This window comes from Globicephala melas, chromosome 21, assembly GCF_963455315.2.
Source record: "Globicephala melas chromosome 21, mGloMel1.2, whole genome shotgun sequence".
In the NCBI taxonomy this organism is placed as follows: domain Eukaryota; kingdom Metazoa; phylum Chordata; class Mammalia; order Artiodactyla; family Delphinidae; genus Globicephala; species Globicephala melas.
Genome location: NC_083334.1, coordinates 34572050 through 34593684, shown reverse-complemented (window position 1 = coordinate 34593684; position 21635 = coordinate 34572050). Strand labels below are relative to the sequence as shown.

General features: G+C 38.5%; 1 protein-coding gene across 9 annotated transcripts in view; it reads right to left on the bottom strand.

The window, feature by feature from the left end:
* PSD3 (pleckstrin and Sec7 domain containing 3) overlaps positions 1 to 21635 on the bottom strand; it is a 499749-nt gene that overhangs the window by 152299 nt on the left and 325815 nt on the right. For all 9 annotated transcript variants that reach the window (XM_060291626.2, XM_060291630.1, XM_030834855.2 and 6 more), the window contains one exon: positions 10492 to 10535. In XM_060291626.2, the coding sequence (XP_060147609.1) occupies positions 10492 to 10535 (44 nt within the window). The remainder of the gene's footprint in view (positions 1 to 10491; positions 10536 to 21635) is intronic.

Sequence of the window (21635 nt, the reverse complement as noted above, 5' to 3'; positions counted from 1 at the left end):
TAAGGAATCAATAGCAGAATAATTGAGGCAGAAGAACGGATAAGTGACCTGGAAGACAGAATGGTGGAATTCACTGCTGTAGAACAAAATAAAGCTAAAAGGATGAAAAGAAATGAAGACAGCCTAAGAGACCTCTGGGACAACATTAAAGGCAACAACATACGCATTATAGAGGTCCCAGAAGGAGAAGAGAGAGAGAAAGGACCACAGAAAATATCTGAAGAGATTATAGTCGAAAACTTCCTTAACATGGGAAAGGAAATAGCCACCCAAGTCCAGGAAGCACAGAGAGGCCCATACAGGATAAACCCAAGGAGAAACATGCCAAGACACATAGTAATTAAATTGGCAAAAATTAAAGACAAAGAAAAATTATTAAAAGCAGCAAGGGAAAAATGACAAATAACATACAAGGGAACTCCCATAAGGTTAACAGCTGATTTCTCAGCAGAAACTCTACAAGCCAGAAGGGAGTGGCATGATATACTTAAAGTGATGAAAGGGAAGAACCTACAACCAAGATTACTCTACCCGGCAAGGATCACATTCAATTCGATGGAGAAATCAAAAGCTTTACAGACAAGCAAAAGCTAAGAGAATTCAGCACCACCAAACCAGCTCTACAACAAATGCTAAAGGAACTTCCCTAAATGGGAAACACAAGAGAAGGAAAGGACCTACAAAAACAAATGCAAAGAAATTAAGAAAATGGTAATAGGAACATACATATTGATAACTACCTTAAATGTCAATGGATTAAATGCTCCAACCAAAAGACACAGGCTTGCTGAATGGATACAAAAACAAGACCCATATATATGCTGTCTACAAGAGACCCACTTCAGACCTAGGGACACATAGAGACTGAAAGTGAGGGGATGGAAAAAGATATTCCATGCAAATGGAAATCAAAAGAAAGCTGGAGTAGCAATACTCATATCAGATAAAATACACTTTAAAATAAAGAATGTTACATGGGCTTCCCTGGTGGCGCAGTGGTTGACAGTCCGCCTGCCGATGCAGGGGACACGGGTTTGTGCCCTGGTCCGGGAGGATCCCACATGCCGCGGAGCGGCTGGGCCCGTCAGCCATGGCTGCTGAGCCTGCGCGTCCGGAGCCTGTGCTCCGCAGCGGGAGAGGCCACAGCGGTGAGAGGCCCGTGTACCGCAAAAAAATAAAAATAATAAAAAAATAAAATAAAATAAAGAATGTTACAAGAGACAAGGAAGGACACTACATAATGATCAGGGGATCAATCCAAGAAGAAGTTATAACAATTATAAATATATATGCACCCAACATAGGAACACCTCAATAAATAAGGCAACTGCTAACAGCTATAAAAGAGGAAATCGCCAGTAACACAATAATAGTGGGAGACTTTAACACCTCACTTAAATCAATGGACAGATCATCCAAAGTGAAAATAAATACGGAAACAGAACCTTTAAGTGACACAATAGACCAGATAGATTTAATTGATATTTATAGGATATTGCATCCAAAAACAGCAGATTACACTTTCTTCTCAAGTGCACAAGGAACATTCTCCAGGATGGATCACATCTTGGGTCACAAATCAAGCCTCAGTAAATTTAAGAAAACTGAAATCATATCAAGTCTTTTCTGACCACAACTCTATGAGATTAGAAATGAATTACAGGGAAAAAAATGTAAAAAACACAAACACATGGAGGCTAAACAATACATTACTAAATAACCAAGAGATCTCTGAGGAAATCAAAGAGGAAATCAAAAAATACCTAGAGACAAATGACAATGAAAACACGACGATCCAAAACCTATGGGATGCAGCAGAAGCAGTTCTAAGAGGGAAGTTTACAGCTGTTCAAGCCTACCTCAAGAAACAAGAAAAATCTCAAATAAACAATCTAATCTTACACCTAAAGGAACTAGAGAAAGAAGAACAAACAAAACCCAAAGTTAGCAGAAGGAAAGAAATCATAAAGATCAGAGCAGAAATAAATGAAATAGAAACAAAGAAAACAATAGCAAAGATCAATAAAACTAAAAGTTGGTTCTTTGAGAAGATAAAAAAAATTGATCAACCATTAGTGAGACTCATCAAGAAAAAGAGGGAGAGGACTCAAAACAATAAAATTAGAAATGAAAAAGGAGAAATTACAACAGACACCGCAGAAATACAAAGCATCCTGTAAGATTACTACAAGCAACTGTATGCCAATACAATGGACAACCTGGAAGAAATGGACAAATTCTTAGAAAGGTACAACCTCCCAAGACTGAACCAGGAATAGATAATATGAACAGACCAATTACAAGTAATGAAATTGAAACTGTGATTAAAAAACTTCCAACAAACAAAAATCCAGGACCAGATGGCTTCAGAGGTGAATTCTATCAAACATTTAGAGAAGAGCTAACACCCATCTTTCTCAAACCCTTTCAAAAAATTGCAGAGGAAGGAACACTCCCAAACTCATTCTATGAGGCCACTATCACCCTGATATCAAAACCAGACAAAGATACTACAAAAAAGAAAATTGCAGTCAATATCACTGATGAATATAGATGCAAAAATCCTCAACAAAATACTAGCAAACAGAATCCAACAACACAATAAAAGGATCATACACCATGACCAAGTGGGATTTATCTCAGGGATGCAAGGATTCTTCAATATACGCAAATCAATCAATGTAATGCACCATATTAACAAACTGAAGAAGAAATACCATATGATCATCTCAATAGATGCATAAAAAGCTTTTGACAAAATTCAACACCCACTTATGACAAAAACTCTCCAAAAAGTGGGCACAGAGGGGACCTACCTGAACATAATAAAGGCCATATATGACAAACCCACAGCAAACATCATTCTCAATGGTGAAAAACTGAAAGCATTTCCTCTAAGATCAGGAACAAGGCAAGGATGTCCACTCTTGCCACTATTATTCAACATAGTTTTGGAAGTCCTAGCCATAGCCATCAGTGAAGAAAAAGAAATAAAAGGTATACAAATTGGAAAAGAAGTGAAACTGTCACTGTTTGCAGATGACATGATACTATACATAGAGAATCCTAAAGATGCCACCAGAAAACTACTAGAGCTAATCAATGAATTTGGTAAAGTTGCACGATACAAAATTAATGCACAGAAATCTGTTGCATTCCTATACACTAATGATGAAAAATCTGAAAGTGAAATTAAGGGAACACTCCCATTTACCATTGCAAGAAAAAGAATAAAATACCTAGGAATAAACCTACCCAGGGACAGAAAAGAGCTGTATGCAGAAAACTATAAGACACTGCTCAAAGAAATTTAGATGACACCAACAGATGGAGAGATATACCATGTTCTTGGATTGGAAGATCAATATTTTGAAAATGACTCTACTACCCAAAGCAATCTACAGATTCAATGCAATCCTTATCAAATTACCAATGTCATTTTTTACAGAACTAGAACAAAAAAATCTTAAAATTTGTATGGAGACACAAAAGATCCCAAATAGCCAAAGCAGTCTTGAGGGAAAAAAAAAGAGCTGGAGGAATCAGACTCCCTGACTTCAGACTATACTATAAAGCTACAGTAATCAAGACAATATGGTACTGGCAGAAAAACAGAAACAGATCAATCGAGCAAGACAGAAAGCCCAGAGATAAACCTACGCACCTATGGTCAACTAATCTATGACAAAGGAGGCAAGGATATAAAATGGAGAAAAGACAGTCTCTTCAATAAGTGGTGCTGGGAAAACTGGACAGCTACATGTAAAAGAATGAAATTAGAACACTCCCTAACACCATACACAAAAATAAACTCAAAGTGGATTAGAGACCTAAATGTAGGAGCAGACACTATGAAACTCCTAGAGGAAAACATAGGAAGAACACTCTATGACATATATCACAGCAAGATCTTTTTTGACCCACCTCCTAGAGTAATGGAAATAAAACCAAAAATAAATGGGACCTAATGAAACTTCGAAGTTTTTGCACAGCAAAGGAAACCGTAAACAAGATGAAAAGACGACCCTCAGAATGCGAGAAAATATTTGCAAACGAATCAACAGGCAAAGGATTAATCTCCAAAATATACAAGCAGTTCATGCAGCTCAATATTAAAAAAACAAACAACCCAATCCACAAATGGGCAGAAGACCTAAATAGACATTTCTCCAAAGAAGACATACAGATGGCCAAGAAGCACATGAAAAGCTACTCAACATCACTAATTATTAGAGAAATGCAAATCAAAACTACAATCAGGTATCACCTCACACCAGTTAGAATGCGAATCATCAGAAAATCTACAAACAACAAATCCTGGAGAGGGTGTGGAGAAAAGGGAACCCTCTTGCACTGTTAGTGGGAATGTAAATGGATACAGCCAGTATGGAGAACAGTATGGAAGTTCCTTAAAAAACTAAAAATAGAATTACCATATGACCCAGCAATCCCACTACTGGGCATATACCCAGAGAAAACCATAATTCAAAATGACACATGCACCCCAATGTTCATTGCAGCACTATTTACAATAGCCAGGTCATGGAAGCAACCTAAATGCCCATCGACAGACGAAGGGATAAAGAAGATGGGGTACATATATACAATGGAATATTACTCAGCCATAAAAAGGAACGAATTTGGGTCATTTGTAGAGACGTGGTTGGATCTAGAGACTATCATACAGAGTCAAGTAAGTCAGAAAGAGAAAAACAAATATCGTATATTAATGCATATATATGGAACCTAGAAAAATGGTACAGATGAACCAATTTGCAGAGCAGAAATTGAGACACAGATGTAGAGAACAAATGTATGGACACCAAGCGCGGAAAGAGGCGGGAGGGGGGGCTGTTGGTGTGATGAATTGGGCAATTGGGATTGACATGCATACACTGATGTGTATAAAATGGATGACTAATAAGAAAGAAAGAAAGGAAAAAAAGAATAAGGAACATAAGAGGTAAAAGACCTGTATTTGGAAAACCATATAACACAGATGAAAGGAACTGAAGATGACTCAAACAGATGGAAAGATAGACCATGTTCTTGGATTGGAAGAATTAATATTGTTAAAATGACCATACAGATTCAATGCAATCCCTGTCAAAATACTAATGGCATTTTTTTCACAGAACTAGAAAAAATTTCAAAATTTATATGGAAACACAAAAGACCCCGAATAGTCAAAACAATCTTGAGAAAGAAGAAGAGAATTGGGGAAATCACACTGCCTGTCTTCAGACTATACTACAAAGCTACAGTAATCGAAACAGTATGGTACTAGCACAAAAACAGATGCACAGATCAATGGAACAGGATAGAGAGCCCAGAAATAAAACCACACACTTATGGTCAATTAATCTATAACAAAGGAGGCAAGACTATATACAATGGAGAAAAGATAGTCCCTTTAATACGTGGTGCTGGGAAAACTGGACAGCTACCTGTTAAAAAAATGAAGTTAGAACATTCTCTAACACCACATACAAAAATAAACTCAACATGGATTAAAGACCTCAATGTAAGACTGGATACTATAAAACTCCTAGAAGAAAACATAGGCAGAACACTCTTTGACATGAATTGTGGCAATATTTTTTTGGATCTGGTCCTAAAGGAAAGAAAAACATCATTAAACAAATGGGTCCCTTAACTTTAAAAGCTTTTGCATAGCAAAGGAAACCACTGAGAAAACGAAAAGACAATCTACTGAAAGGGAGAAAATATTTGCAAATGATATAACCAATAAGGGGTTAATACCCAACATATACAGACAGCTCATGCAACTCAACATCAAAAGAACACACAACTGGATTAAAAAATGGGCCGAAGACCTGAAGGACATTTTTACAAAGAGGACATGCAGATGGCCAACAGACACATGGAAAGATGCCCAGCATCACTAATCGTAAGGGAAATGCAAAATCACAACCATGATGAGATATCACCTCACACCTGTCAGAATGGCTATCATCAAAAAGAACACAAATAACCAATGTTGGTGAGGATGTGGAGAAAAGGGAACCCTCATACACTGTGTATGGGAATGTAAATTGGTGCAGTCACTGTGGAAAATAGCATGGAGGTTTCTCACAAAACGAAAAATAGAACTCCCATATGATCCAGCAATTCCACTGCTGGGTAAGTATCTGAAAGAAACAAAAACACTAATTCGAAAAGATACATGCATCCCAATGTTCATAGCAGCATTTTGTACAATTGCCAAGATATGGAAGCAACCTAAGTGTCCATCAACAGATGAATGGATAAAAACAGATATGGTGTATATATACAATGGACTACTACTCAGCCATAAAAACGAATGAAATTTTGCCATTTGCAGAAACATGGATGGACTTGGAGGGCATTATATTATGCTAAGTGAAATATGTTAGAGAAAGAAAAATACTGTATGATATCAATTATATGTGGAATCTAAAAAATATAACAAACTAGTGAATACAGCAAGAAAGCAGCAGACCCATAGATGTAGAGAACAAACCAGTGGTTACCAGCGGGGAGAGGGAAGGGGGGAGGGGCAATATAGGGGGAGGGGATTAAGAGGTACAAACTATTAGGTATAAAATAAGCTACAAGGGTATATTGTACAACATGGGGAATATAGCCAATATTTTATAATAACTATAAATGGAGTATACCCTTTAAAAACTGTGACTCACTATACTGCACACCTGTAATGTACATAACATTGTACATCAAGTATACTTCAGTAAAAATAAAATAAATCAATATCAAGATCTCCCCCATGCAAGTATGTACTACGAAACCCTACAAACTTTGAAGTAGCAAACCCTTTCCTGTAACTATTATCTAAACTTACACAACTGTAGAAAATCTCTCAGGAAATGCAGTTCCTTGCACTGTTGCTATTATTCTTTCTATAGACTTTTATATAGACTTCATTACATATAAGCACTATGCGCCTCAAAGGAGGATATAAAGGGACAAATCCAGACATGTATAACTTCCTTAAGCTTACAGTCTTAATGGAACATTCCTATCAATAACTATAACTGAGAATAGAAATCACTGTGTCATCAGATAAAGTAAAGTGGATGTTTAAAGGCTGAGATTATTTCTGGTTGGTAAGATCAGGAAAGAATTCATGGAGCATGTTATGAGCTGGGCTGTAAAGAATGGCAGGGATGTAGATTCTAAGCAGAGGTTACTTTATGAGCACTGTCCAAAAAGCCAGAAGCCATGGGGCAAGTGCAGGGAATGGCATCTAGTGGCAGCTTTGTTGACATACAGGGTGTGTGAAGACAAGTACGGGGAATAAAATAGATTACTGGCACAATGTGCAGAGCTTAATGACATTTTAGAGCAGAGGAGGGCTTCAAAACAGGTTAAAGTAGAGGAAAGAGGCTGGAGGCGGAGACAGTCAGGAGGCAGAAGCAGGGATGTCTGAACTCGGAGTGCCGCAGCAGGAATGGTGTGGGGCTGCTGGTGGGGCCAGTTCCGCAGGAGCGAACGAGGGGCCAGAGAGGTTCAAGGATGATGGGAGCCCAGAATGTAGGAAATACTGGTGCCATTAATAGAAGTGGAGAACATGTGACGAAGTCTAGAGACAGATGATGAGTGCTGAGTGCAGAGGAAATGTCCTGCAGAAAAATGCAAATGTTGAACTGAAATCTGGGAAAGAGGGCAGAGCTGCATATAAGGTAAGAATTTTTAGATATGGCAGATGAACTCTTAAGACTGAATGAGACTGATGAGAATGGGACTTTAGTGAAAAGACAATTCTAAGTGCTAATCTTCGGGAAATACTAACATTAATGGCTAATAGGAGGAAAATGAATCAGAGAAGGTGTGACTGGAGAGATACAAGGAAAACTGGGGAAGCACAGTATTACATACAGTTACACACATGCATATATACTTACTTATGAATGAAAAAGCTTAGCTCTTGATCTGAAGATCACATAAGTTGATATATGGACAGCAGGGTTTTCTAAAGTGTGTTCTAGGGCAGGGGTCCCCAACCCCTGGGGATACCAGTCCGCAGCCTATTAGGAACCAGGCCTCACAGCAGGAGGTGAGTGGCGGGAGAGTGAGGGAAGCTTCATCTGCCGCTCCCCATCACTCCCCACGGCTCCCCACCGCTTGCACTGCCACCTGAGCCATCCCTCCCCACCCCCCTCTGCCCCCATCCATGGAAAAACTGTCTTCCACAAAACGGGTCCCTGGTGCCAAAAAGGTTGAGGACCACTGTTCTAGGGAACACTAGTTTTATTAGCTGTTGAAAGGTACTTCATTATCAAAACAGGACTCAGGGATCAAAAAGGTTAGGATATTGGCCCTTTATCTACTGAAGAAATTCAAAGAGTCCATCACACTGACCCATAAACCCTTTTTGTTTTATATCCTCTAGATAACAGCAGTGTATCTAGACAAGGAGCCAGCTTGAGAAATACTGATACGTCGTAACGTTTCAAAATTCACAGAATATTAAAACTGAAAAGGACAGCTGTGATCATTTCTTCCAATCGCTTCATTTTATACGAGAAGAAAGTTAATTATATGATAAATTACTGTATTGCCTTATTCTTGGTAGGTGATGAATAAATGTGGATAGGAAACCGTATGAACAAGAGAGAAATAAAAAGGGAAATGACAAATAAAATAGAAATCTGAGCTTTAAAAGCTACAATATTAGTTACCATTTGAGAGGTAACTTGCTTTATGCTTATTGTTTTAGAATATTTCACAGTGTCATCCTGAAGAGGAAACTGAGGCCTCAAGGATCACATGGCCAGTGGTCCAGCTGGTACACAGCAGAGCTCGAATTCAAACCCAAATCTGTCTTACTCTTGAAATCTGGGCTCTTGAACACAATGCCCTGTTGACCTGACAAGAGGGCCAAAGAAGAATCCAGTTCTTGGGTAAACATTCACCCTCATCCATGGATAGGGCCCAAGATAAAGCTTTCTTATACCGAATTGCCACTATATATAAATGTAAATAAAACCTAATGTAGCAAATTCAATATATCAAAAATCTAGATTTACAAAACAGATCCTCAGGAGTATATTTATTTGCTTTTAAAAATAAATTTATAAAAGAATCATCAAAATATTCTCTCTCACAATATGAATATATTTACAATTATTTCATTCTATTAATTTTTTCGAGAGTAGACATCCTGCATAGGTCAAGATACGCCTTTCATATTTCAGCAAGGGTCTAAGTATATCATTTATGAAATTTTTCTAGGAAACTCACTTTCATTCATGAGAAATAAGTCCAAAAATAATCGCTTTGGACCTCAGGCCATGAATTCATATTAATTTTAATGAGTTTTCCTTGAAATGATACACTATCTCTACTTGAGTCTGGTGATATACATACACAGAAACATAGGCCATCACATATACTTGCAAATATTACAGTCTCATACTTTGAATCCCCAATTTAAAATAGTACCACATTCCCTTACAATTAGTCAAACAATTTAAGTGGTATTGGTATTTTTTAATTCATTCTAGCATGTTATATGTAAGATCTAGTCAACTGGTAAACCATTTTTCCACAGTGTGCATTATGAAAGAATAAGATTTATTCCCCCAAGTTATGATTTGTAAACCTAAGTTCACTGTAGATGGCTATGTTAGGTAACATGTCAGAAAAATATTTATGAAAGCTTAATATCAGTGAAAATCAAAAATAAAATTCACATGTAGTTCTAATTTAAAAACATATTTGGCTCTAATTTTCTTGATAACTGGATTAAAAATTTAGTAAAGATTCTGCTCTAACAATTTCTAAAAAATTAAATTCTTAACTGCTATATTGATTAGTAGAAATTTAACAAGGGTGGTTTTCTTGGTCTACATAGAGTTAGTTATAATTTATCTGTAATACTATCTCCCCCAAAGTATGTACCTTGAAACCTTACATTTTACTGTCAAAATAGGTTCAGGAAACATTGCAAATTCTATTTCTCTCTTACAGATTGACAATAAACATCAGCACTGTACAAGCTCCTGGAAGTTCTTCAGTTAAAAAAAAAATTAGCTTCATTTAATCCATCATTTCTTAAGCTTATCTATCAATATCCTGGTATAATTAGTGTCACAGGAAACAGGATTAGAAAACCTTGCTATAATGATAAGAAGGAGATAATCAGAATCAGTGTATGGTACCCAAATCATCTGTGTTAGATTCTGGAATTTATGTAATTTTACCGTATTTTCTTTTTGAATGCTATTTTTTATAAAAAGATAATTGATTGCATACAAGCATAGCAAACAGCTTAAAATAAGAATAGGAGCATGCTGGGTACCAAGAAAAAGACATGGGATACTCAGGGTTTTTGTGTCTTATACAAAGTAGGTAAGACACTGGTGTAAAATGAGAACAGTTGGTGCAATTAACCCTTCTCCAGGGTCACCGCTAAGGCACAAAGAAAGACAGTAAGAAAAGAGCAAGTAGTTCATTTACTAAATGGCTGACATGCAGCATACTTACACTGCCCATTCAAGCTTCTCATTCTTGATTGAGTTGTACAGAGCCTGTAAAGAGAGAAAACAAGATGGAATTATTCTTTTCACCCTGTTTCACATTTTGCGTTCAGCAAATGACCAAAGCCAAAAGGCTTGAGTGAGTCAGCAAGCAACTCCCAGGGCCCTTGTGGGTCATCCTATTGGTACTGCAGAAATGAAGAAAACACAGGTGAGGCTAAGGAGCACAGGGCAGGTAGAGCTCTGTGAAAGAGAGAGACTTTTCATGAAGTAAAAAACGTCATTTGTAAGACACACAACACTGTACTACATTTTACCACAGTAAAATATAGGACATGATTAAAATTAGACCATGTACTCTATTTTTCTTATTCAAAATATGGTCTTATAGTTTCATTGCTTTGGAAATTTCAATATTCATACCTTTTCATTAATGGAATAAATATAACTGTTTTCATAACAACTTAATGAGTAAGACACATGGAAAGGAGACTGAAGCCCAATTATGGGAGACTATCTCAGAATAATTTCAGAGTTTCTATGCCAATGACTTAAACAGCTTTTTGTTTTGTTTTGTTTTTTTATTGGGATAAAGTTGCTTTACAATGGTGTGTTAGTTTCTGCTGTACAGTCAAGTGAATCAGCTATATGTACATGTATATGCCCTCTTTGTTGGATTTCCTTCCCATTTAGATCACCACAGAGCACTGAGTTCCCTGTGCTGTACAGCACATTCTCATTAGTTACCTATTTTGTACACAGTAGTGTATATATGTCAATCCCAATCTCCCAATTCATCCCACCCTCCCTTTCCCACCCTCGGGGTCCATATGTTTGTTTTCTACATCTGTGTCTCTATTTCTGCTTTGCAAATAGGTTCATCTGTACCACTCTTTTAGATTCCACATATATGCGTTAATATACGATATTTGTCTTTCTCCTTCTGATTTCACTCTGTATGACAGTCTCTAGGTCCATCCACATCTCTACAAATGACCCAATTTCATTCCTTTTATGGCTGCATAATATTCCATTGTATCAGAATGGCCATCATCAAAAAATCTACAAACATTAAATGCTGGAGAGGGTGTGGAGAAAAGGGAACCCTCTTGCACTGTTGGTGGGAACGTAAATTGATACAGCCACTATGGGGAACAGTATGGAGGTTCCTTAAAAAACTAAAAATAGAACTACCATACGACCCAGCAATCCCACTACTTGGCATATACCCTGAGAAGACCATAATTCAGAAAGAGTCATTTACCAAAATGTTCACTGCAGCACTATTTACAATAGCCAGAACATGGAAGCAACCTAAATGTCCACCGATAGATGAATGGATAAAGAAGATGTGGCACATATATACAATGGAATATTACTCAGCCATAAAAAGAAACGAAATTGAGTTATTTGTAGTGAGGTGGATGGACCCAGAGTCTGTCATACAGAGTCAAGTAAGTCAGAAAGAGAAAAACAAATACTGTATGCTAATGCATATATATGGAATCTAAAGGAAAAAAAATGGTTCTGAAGACCCTAGGGGCAGGACAGGAATAAAGATGCAGACGTAGAAAATGGACTTGAGGACATGGGGAGGAGGAAGGGTAAGCTGGGACAAAGTGAGAGAGTGGCATGGACTTATATACACTACCAAATGTAAAACAGATAGCTAGTGGGAAGCAGCTGCATAGCACAGGGAGATCAGCTTGGTGCTCTGTGACCACCTAGAGGGGTGGGATAGGGAGGGTGGGAGGGAGACGCAAGAGGGCGGGGATATGGGGATATATGTATATGTACAGCTGATTCACTGTGTTATACAGCAGAAACTAACACACTATTGTAAAGCAATTATACTCCAATAGAGATGTTTAAAAAAATTAAAAAAAAAAAAAGCCACATGCACTCCAGTGTTCACTGCAGCACTATTCACAATAGCCAGGTCCTGGAAGCAAGCTAGGTGTCCATGGACAGAGGAATGGATTAAGCAGCTTTTATGGGTCCCACCTCCTGACTCTGCTTTACAGTTGGTGAGTGCCGCACTGGCGGGTGCGGTGGTGCAGCAGACAGAAAGCTTCCCTGGAGCCTCCAAGGCTCCGTCCAGGCAGCAGAAGACTGCCCCATCACACCTCCCAGCTCTGGCGTCACGTGTAAGCTCCTTGTAATCACGTTGTTCCACTACAGCTAATCCAAGAAAATGCTACCCACACCTCTAGTTTCTTACTTTTGAGTGAGATGTTACAAAGAAAACACAAGCGCATCTCTAAGATATAACAGCAAATTGCGTTGAAGAGAGGACTATGTGTCTAATAACATGATGCAGTTGGAACATTTTTCTTTAAAGAAGGATTTGGACTTATGAGACTCATCTCATTCACTCTGAGATGGGAAAAGGGGGATCAGATGCCATCCAACCCCTCATCTTTCACATGAGGAAATGGTAAGTTCATAACATTTCCCAGGCAGCACAGCAGAGCAGAGGCAGAACTGCCTTGTAGATCTATCTTCTAAGTGTGAGAGGAAGTCTACATGTGTGTGATCAAAAAGACTGCATCCAGCTAGTGAACTCCGTTTCTAGCAAAGCACGTCCCAATTCAGGACAAAGATGCTTAGTTACAGATTTTATATTATTTAAGATGCGATACATGTATCCTTAGCCAGTGTCTTGACAGACTCCATGGGAGTTCTTCAGTGTGGCTACAGTAGTCAGTTTACCTACCGTATAATTATGGGAGCTAATAAAATTTAGGACACATTTCATCATTATCAGGGTATGGTAAAACGTGTCCTCAAATACAGAAATGGTAAAACATCAAAAGAAAATAAGGGGTAAATCAAGGCACAAAGACCATGCTATAAATTGGATGTTCTTTTTGAAGAACTCAAATTCACTCAAGAACTAGGACAACCTATTATATAGCTAATGTCTCTTGAGTCTGCATGTACAGAAGTGCAGAGTCAATGTCTAGCTCCAGCCTCAGGAGACTCTTGCTGATAAGCGTCTTTACATTAATTCTATTCCTTGTAGGAGCCGTCCTGAACCCACAAGTAATAGTGGGCTTTTCAGAAGAGACAGACCATTAAAGGTTTTTTATACACTATCACTCTCAATACTAACCAGAGTAATTTAACAATATGGTAAAGATTAAAAAACTACCTGTTCATAAAGGTAGAAAATGATATCTAAGCAACTAGAAATTTTCCAATAAATTCAATTCTGCCCTAGATCATTTTTTTTTTCAAACTTTTTGCCTGTGAGAATATTTTCTTGAAGAAAGAACTGAGTTTCAAATGAGAAGATTCTTGTTTCCCTGTCAGCTGCACATCACACAACAAACTCTATTATAAAGGGTCTTGTAAAATTCAACAAAATTGCTATATTGTAGGTCAAGTCCTCTTTGTGTAAATGATAACACAACAAATCTAAACACGGGATGTTAGCCTTATCCTTTTCAATGAAAAAATTACAAAGGGATTTTCCTGAATCTTTTTAGTGCTTTATGATAGTCCATTATTTCTCTTAAAAAAGGAAAATTTGCTTTGCAAATGCATCCAACACTCATATACCCTGATCACAACTGCCTACCCTTGTATCTACTTCACTTCGTTAGGAACTGAAGTCCCTTGATTCCCCCTCATCTCCAGCCAACAGTCCTCACATCCTTTCCCAGGCAGCCCATCACCTCAACCAGTCTTGATGGTACTTTCCACTTCTTTGTCCCATGGCCTTTCTGTTGTACCTGAAAAGAAACACTGTAACTCTTGACCAATCCTATTCTGACTTCACATTATATTAGTTAAGGTTTCTTTAGTTTCAAATTCAAAAATCTAAACTCTACCTTAAGGGTAAGGGGGACCTAACGTTTATGTAGCCAAACCATAAAAAAGATCCAGATGGAGCTGGCCACAGGGACACAGGAATTTAAAATTCTACCCCCTTGTTAACCATTTCTCAGTAAAATTGGGAAAAAAACATAAACTCTGCCCCCTCTACTTTCAACTCTTCTCTTTCCATCCCAAACATCCCCACTCCCTGTTTCTTTGCTACACAAGAAACAATAAACATGTCCATATCAACAGCACCCATTCACATCTTTGTATCTCTGAATAAGAGAAACCCACAGTTCTTTTCTCCCAGCTCCAGTTTGAAAAGATTCCAACTGGTATGATGTAGGTCACCTGTCCTCCCCACTGATCAATCCATGTGCCTGGGAGATGAGGAGTTATGATTCGGCCCTTCCCTGCAGTCAAGGGGGCTGGGGTATCTATTACAGAGGGGTGGCACTGACTGGCCGCAAGTGCAGACCTCCTGAGCTCCTGGTAGGTGACTAATTCAACATTAATAGAGAACATTAACAACAGTACACACTAACATCTCACACTTCCGCAGAGCATTCATTCATGAGTCTCTTTTAACTTTTTTGCCATTTTCCCTAAAATGTATCTGCATTGGCATCTGTTCTTTCCTCCTTTCTGACAGGAAGGGAAGGAGTGGTCCATGCCTGCCAGGCTAAGCCTCTAACACAGGTCCTGACCTTCCCTTTCTGGGGTAACAGCTCTTCCTTTACCTGCTCCCCTCTACCAGCTTTCAAACCTGTGCAGGTCTCTCCAAACCCCATCTCTGCAATTTAGTTGCCACGCTTTGTTCCTCAGAACCTCTCCTGAGAGAAGTTTCAGCAATTCTTATCTCCGCTTGATCTATTCTCTTCAATCTAGTTTCCATCCCTGTTCCTCCATTAAAACTTATCACAACAAATTCATCAGCTTTCCTCGTTCAAGGCCACTCTAGTGTTCTGTATCTCTTCACCTTCAGCAGCACTGAATACTCTCAAACATTGAATATATTCTTCCTTATTTTCTGTGACACAATACATAGTTTCCTGAATCTTCTCCTATCTCCTTTGACAATCCTTCTCCTTACTCATATCTTCCTCATCTTATCCCTTAAATGTGGCTGAACCTAAGGGTTTATCTTCGGCCCATGTGAACTCCTGTGAAGTTCAGATTCATGTGTCACAAAGCATCACAAACTCCGTAAAAAGGAACTAACTAGTACATGAAGGCCTAATAGTGAAAGTGTACTCTCAATCTTAGTAAACCCCATTGATATAAAACATTTAATTACTGGAGTACAGAAACACTACACATAAAGCCCAAGGATGGGTAGTTTATGGTGATATAAAACATGCCCAAGTCAGAATCCTAGGAATGCCAAAATTTTTCTATCAATTGTTCCATTCAAAATACTTTTACATATATTTCTACCACACAATCAAGGAAGCTCCAGGTTAAAATCATCTTTACTACCAATCTTGCACCTGCCTACTAATGGCACAAGAACAAGCCTTTTAGTAATAGTGTTTTTAGGACAAACTGTTAAAACTCAAGAAACAACAAAATGGAATTTCAGAGCTGAAAGGGGCCTTAGAGGTCATGAAATAAATTCTTCCTTTTGTAGATGGGGAAAATGAAGCCCCTTGTTTAAAAAATTCTCTTAAGGTGCTATAGCTAGTTTTCATAAAGTTTGACTCAGAAATTACATTTCTCTCAGAAATCAAGTGACTACATTCAACTAAGTACATTCTATCCTTTCAACTAACTAAATTCTTTCCTATCAGCTAACTACAGCTAACTACATTCTCTCTCCTAAAACCAAACTTGACAGCATTGTAAATGCCTGGCTTAGGTCAAGGCTCACGTGAAAGGGAAGAAGGCTCGTGCCTCTCCTGGAATCGAGTCATGTAATGCTGGTCACTGTGATATTCTCTTCTTAAGGATGAGCTTTAAACAAGAGCCACCGTTGCTGGGACACATGCTTGGGATGCCTTCGTCAGTGAGGATGATGGTTTGCTGCACTGATCGTATACTCCCACTCCACTTATGACCAAAGGTATTTGCCATACAAATGGCTGAAATTGGAGGTGTATTTGACAACTTAGTAAAATAATTTATCTCTAGCTATGTGAGGGGTTATCTGATCTAGGTCCAAGAAAGCAAGATTTGTGGGTAAACACTGTCACAGAAGGCTTCCATTTCCCTGTGGCCATGAATTGGTAGCTGGAGACAAGTGGGGAAAGGGACGAAATCAATCTCAATGGGCCAGAGCAGCCCATATAAATTATATGCAGTGAGGTGATAGCCAGCTGTCTCAGGCTAAATAATGGACCCCCAAAAGACATCCAGGTCCTAAACCCCAGAACCTGCAAATGTTTCTGCATTCCACAAAAAGTTTGCAAACACAATTAAGTTAATGATCTTGAATGGGAGAGAACATCTGGGCTGAGTGGTGTCCCTATAAGAAGGCAGCAGAGGGAGATTTAACAAAGACAGAAGAGAAGGTAACAGGAAGATGGACAGAGAAACTGAAGTGATACAGACACAACACAAGGAATGCTGGCAACCACCAGAGGTTGGAAGAACCAGGGAAGACATCCTCCCCTAGACCCTCTAGAGGAGCGCAGCACTCTCCACACCTTGATTTCAGACGTCTGGCCCCCAAAGTTGTGAGAGAATAAATCCCTGTTGTTTTAGAACACCAAGTTTGTGGTAATTTGTTGCAGCAGCCCTAGGAAATTAACACACGAGGTATAAATGGAAGACAGATTTCTGAATAAAGAATGATCATACCCACAGGGTGACTTCCAGAAACTTTTCCAAAGTCAGTCCCCAGGTAAAACACAGTTGTCTACCAGAGTGCTCTCAACTGAAAGTATGAGGGTATGTGCCAGAATGAGCCAATGAACTTTTTAAAATATTGATCACTGAGTCCCATCCCAGATCTACTGAATCAGATTCACAGATTAGGAACCTAAACATGAATATTTCCAAATGATCCACACATAACTCTGATACAAACCCTTGGTTAAAAATCACTGCTTTGTGAGGTTACCTGTCTTCTTCAAACTGAAATTCCTGCAACTTAACCCAGGAGCTAGACAATAATCAAATACCTCCACTGAGACTGAAGAGGACAGAATGATTCCTCAAAGTTGAAGTTCATCAGTTTTAAGAATGAGAAAGCAAAGTAACTTGCTTAAATTACAGAGATCAACGTATCTTGGTCTAAATTTACTTTTAAGTCTTTGTTCTTCAACTTTTAATTGCTTCTCATCGAGATGATAAAATGCAATTTTATTCAAAGCTTAGCACCATCTTTGACAGCCCACACACGGTTCTCTGAAGCTTTCCCTATTACCATGCATCAGGTAACCATGAGTCTCTTTCTCTCCAGAAGCACATTTTGCAATCTATGAAATTCATGTATTTTTGTTCAATCATCTCTCAACTCCAATGATTTTTCTTTCTCTGTCCTCCTTGAATTACTAGGAAAAGTATAGGGGATAACACAACTTCCAGTTTCCCTTCGTGAGACTGACAGTGACCACAGTGAAATTTGTACCCAAGAATTATGACACCATCAACGCCATGGCTATCTTGTTCAAGTGCAATGCTGCTTCATGCAGATATTCAGATCAAGCAGACTTCTAAGTATAGAACTAAATATGCAACACTCTGGAAAATGTTATCAGAGAAAGACTGTGTTTGAAAAAGACATTGGTTAAAAATTAATAAATCTAGGGGCTTCCTTGGTGGCGCAGTGGTTAAGAATCCACCTGGCAGTGCAGGGGACACGAGTTTGAGCCCTGGTCCGGGAAGATCCCACATGCCACGAAGCAGCTAAGCCCGTGAACTGCAACTACTGAGCGTGCGCTCTGGAGCCTGCAAGCCACAACTAATGAGCACGCGCGCCTAGAGCCGGTGCTCTGCAACAAGAGAAGCCACCGCAATGAGAAGCCCATGCACCACAACGAAGAGTAGCCCCCGCTCGCTGCAACTAGAGAGAGGCCACACGCAGGAACGATGACCCAACACAGCCAAAAATAAAAATAAATTTATTTAAAAAAATTAATAAATCTAGTTACCATATGAATTTCAAATTGGTTAGAAAAACTCAAAATATCTTAAATCAATGGCCCTCAACTTTTATTTTCTTCCTTATACCTTAAAATAATATTGAGAAACTGCATTACTACCTCATTAAAGAGGGCTTCCCTAAAACCAATATTTAGAATTGACTCTTTGTTTGCCCCTCTACCCGTGGAAGTTGCTATACCCGTGCAACATACCAAATAAAGTTATGGGTGAGAACTGTGCCGCCGCCTTCTTTTTTTCTTTTTCTTAAGTGGCAGAAGGCAATTGTCAACCAGAAGTAAAAAAGGATAAACAGCCTGAAACTCTGACCACAAGAGTATTCATAGGTAGATCCATTTTAGGGAGAATAACATATAAAAGATGAGTTTCTGGAAACCGATTCCTGTATCCAGTGGAAAGTTTTCATGTACCCAAGTTTAAAGAACACGACATTAAAGAACATATTAACAAGCAACCTTGCAGGCATTCCTCTCTTTAGCTCTCATTCAGGGTGACAAAAGCATGCTCAATATAAATAACTTATTCTGAGTTTGGCTTTTTCCCACATCTATAGTCAGATCTATTTTTTGGATCCAGTCACCATGTAAACAGGGTCAAAATCTATGTCCCGGAGCGTTAACTTACCACAGGTTGTGGCGCACTTACAAACCCAGCCAGCAATGGCAGAAACATCTAACCATTAAGTGTCTGACTCTACTGCAGAGATGAGCCAACGCCAAACCATAACAGATACCACGACAGTAACATAAAAGCACTCGCCTTACTGAAAGGGAATCTGAAGTATAATTAATATGCATGATTCATCACATAACAAACACTTGTGAGTACATCTGTAGGCCACAGTGGCATTATGCTAGGTGTAGAAGAATCCACTCTGCCTTCTGGGGCCTCTTATGTAAGGATAACAAAACGTACTGCTAATCCTGACTGAACTTGACCTAATGGAGAATTAGCTAGCAGAATCAACTTTTTATTTCCTGCCATCAATGTGCAAGGCACTTTCACACATAGTATCTAATATGTGACATCATATGACAAGTAATTTTTAGACAAATATTTAATAGAAGAGAGAACAGATCCAGTCTCAGGATCTAAGAATTTGAGGGGAGGAGGGGGTTCGACAATCATGAACTTGCCCTTTCAAGACAAATAATTTCATTTACCTGGCCTTCATTTTCTAAATATGTGCTATGAGAGGGTTGCATAAGGTTACCTTTTTTGACCCCCTTCCAGATCTACCATTCTATGATTCCACTTCAAAAGGATCTTAGAAATCACCTGGTCAAACTCTCAAACTAGTTCTTTCCCTAGTCCCTACTCCCTTTTCCTGTGTCCCTCACTTATTTTTCCCCATGGTTATTGATTAGCAGCATCACTATTTGCTCCCAAATCCCAGGTATGACTCTATAAATTAGGAAATAAAAGTAATTTTTAAATTGTACATATAAAAATGAAAAAGGGGGCTTCCCTGGTGGCGCAGTGGTTGAGAGTCCGCCTGCTGATGCAGGGGACACGGGCTCGTGCCCAGGTCCGGGAGGATCCCACATGCCACGGAGCGGCTAGGCCTGTGAGCCATGGCCGCTGAGCATGCACGTCCGGAGCCTGTGTTCCGCGACAGGTGAGGCCACAGGAGTGAGAGGCCCGCGTACCGCAAAAAAAAAAAAAGAAAAAAAAGAAAAAGGTAAAGAGGGAGGAAGACTGATTATTCCCTAAGGGGGAGGAACAGCAAGTGGGGCTCGCCTGATTGCCTACTGTCAAATGTATCTTTGTGAGCTAAAATAGGAACCACCCTTCCTTATCACCAAAGGGGGGGAGATGCAGCCAAAGATAATACTAAATATGCACACCTACCAAAAGATTTGGTGAGCAGCTCTGGAGGTGCACTCAAGCAAACCTGAAAGGGAACAAAAACGTTCCCTTTATTACCATTTATGCTGACACAGTACTCCAAACTATTACATACACACACACACACACACACACACACACACACACACACACACACACATTGTTTCATTTCATTCATTCTGAGGGTAGAATTGGTCAATAAGGTGTCATGAGTATTTCTACAGAGCATATTCCTCCTAAAGGGTCTTTTCTACACCTTACGATTACCTCCCATTTGACTGGCTGCTGTGTCTTAAGGAAACTTTCCTAACTATGCTAGTTCAAATAACATTATTCAAAATGTAAATGTATTTAAATACAAAATAGCCACTAAGTTCCTTTTTCTAAATTGAGGCATGATTGACATATAACATTATATTAGGTTCAGGTGCACAACATAATGATTTGATATTTGTACTAAGCTCCTTTTTGAGCAAAAACTTAAGTAGAAAGAATTTTTTTCTCCTTGTTAATACTGTAAACATATCCCTCAACACAATAAAAGCCATATATGAGAAGCCCACAGCTAACACCCAAAGTGCCTGCATCAATTTACATTAAAAAACTGAAAGCTTCTGCTCTAATGTCAGGAGCAAGACAAGGATGCCCATTCTCACTGCTTTTATTCAACATAGTATTGGAAATCCTGGCCAGAGCGATTAGGCAAGAGAGGGAAATAAAAGGCATTCAAATTGGAAAAGAAGAAGTAAAATTGTCACTATTTGGAGATGACATGATATTATGTATAGAAAAACTTAGACTCCACAAAAAAAACTTCTAAAACTAACTTAAAAATTCAATTAAGTTGCAGGATATGAAATCAATATACAGAAATCTGTTGATTTCTATACACTAATAATGAACTATCAGAAAGAGAAATGAAGAAAACAATCCCATTTATAATTTAATCAACAAGAATAAAATATGTAGGAATAAATTTAATAAAGTGAAAAACCTATGCACTGAAAATTATAAGACACTGATGAAAAACATTGAAGATGACCAAATAAATGGAAAGATATTCTGTGTTCATGAATTGGAAGAATTAATATCATTAAAATGTCCTATATTACCCAAAGCAATCTACAGATTCAATGCACTCCCTATCAAAATTCCAGTGGCATTTTTTTCACAGAAATAGAAGAAAACAATCCTAAAATTTGTGTGGAGGCACAAAAGACCCTGGATAGCAAAAGCAATTTTGAGAAAGGACAAAAAAAGCTAGAGGCATTACACTCCCTCATTTCAAAATATATTACAAAACTATAGTAATCAAAACAGTATGATAGTGACATAAAAACAGACATGCAGATCAATGGAACAGAAGAGAGAGCC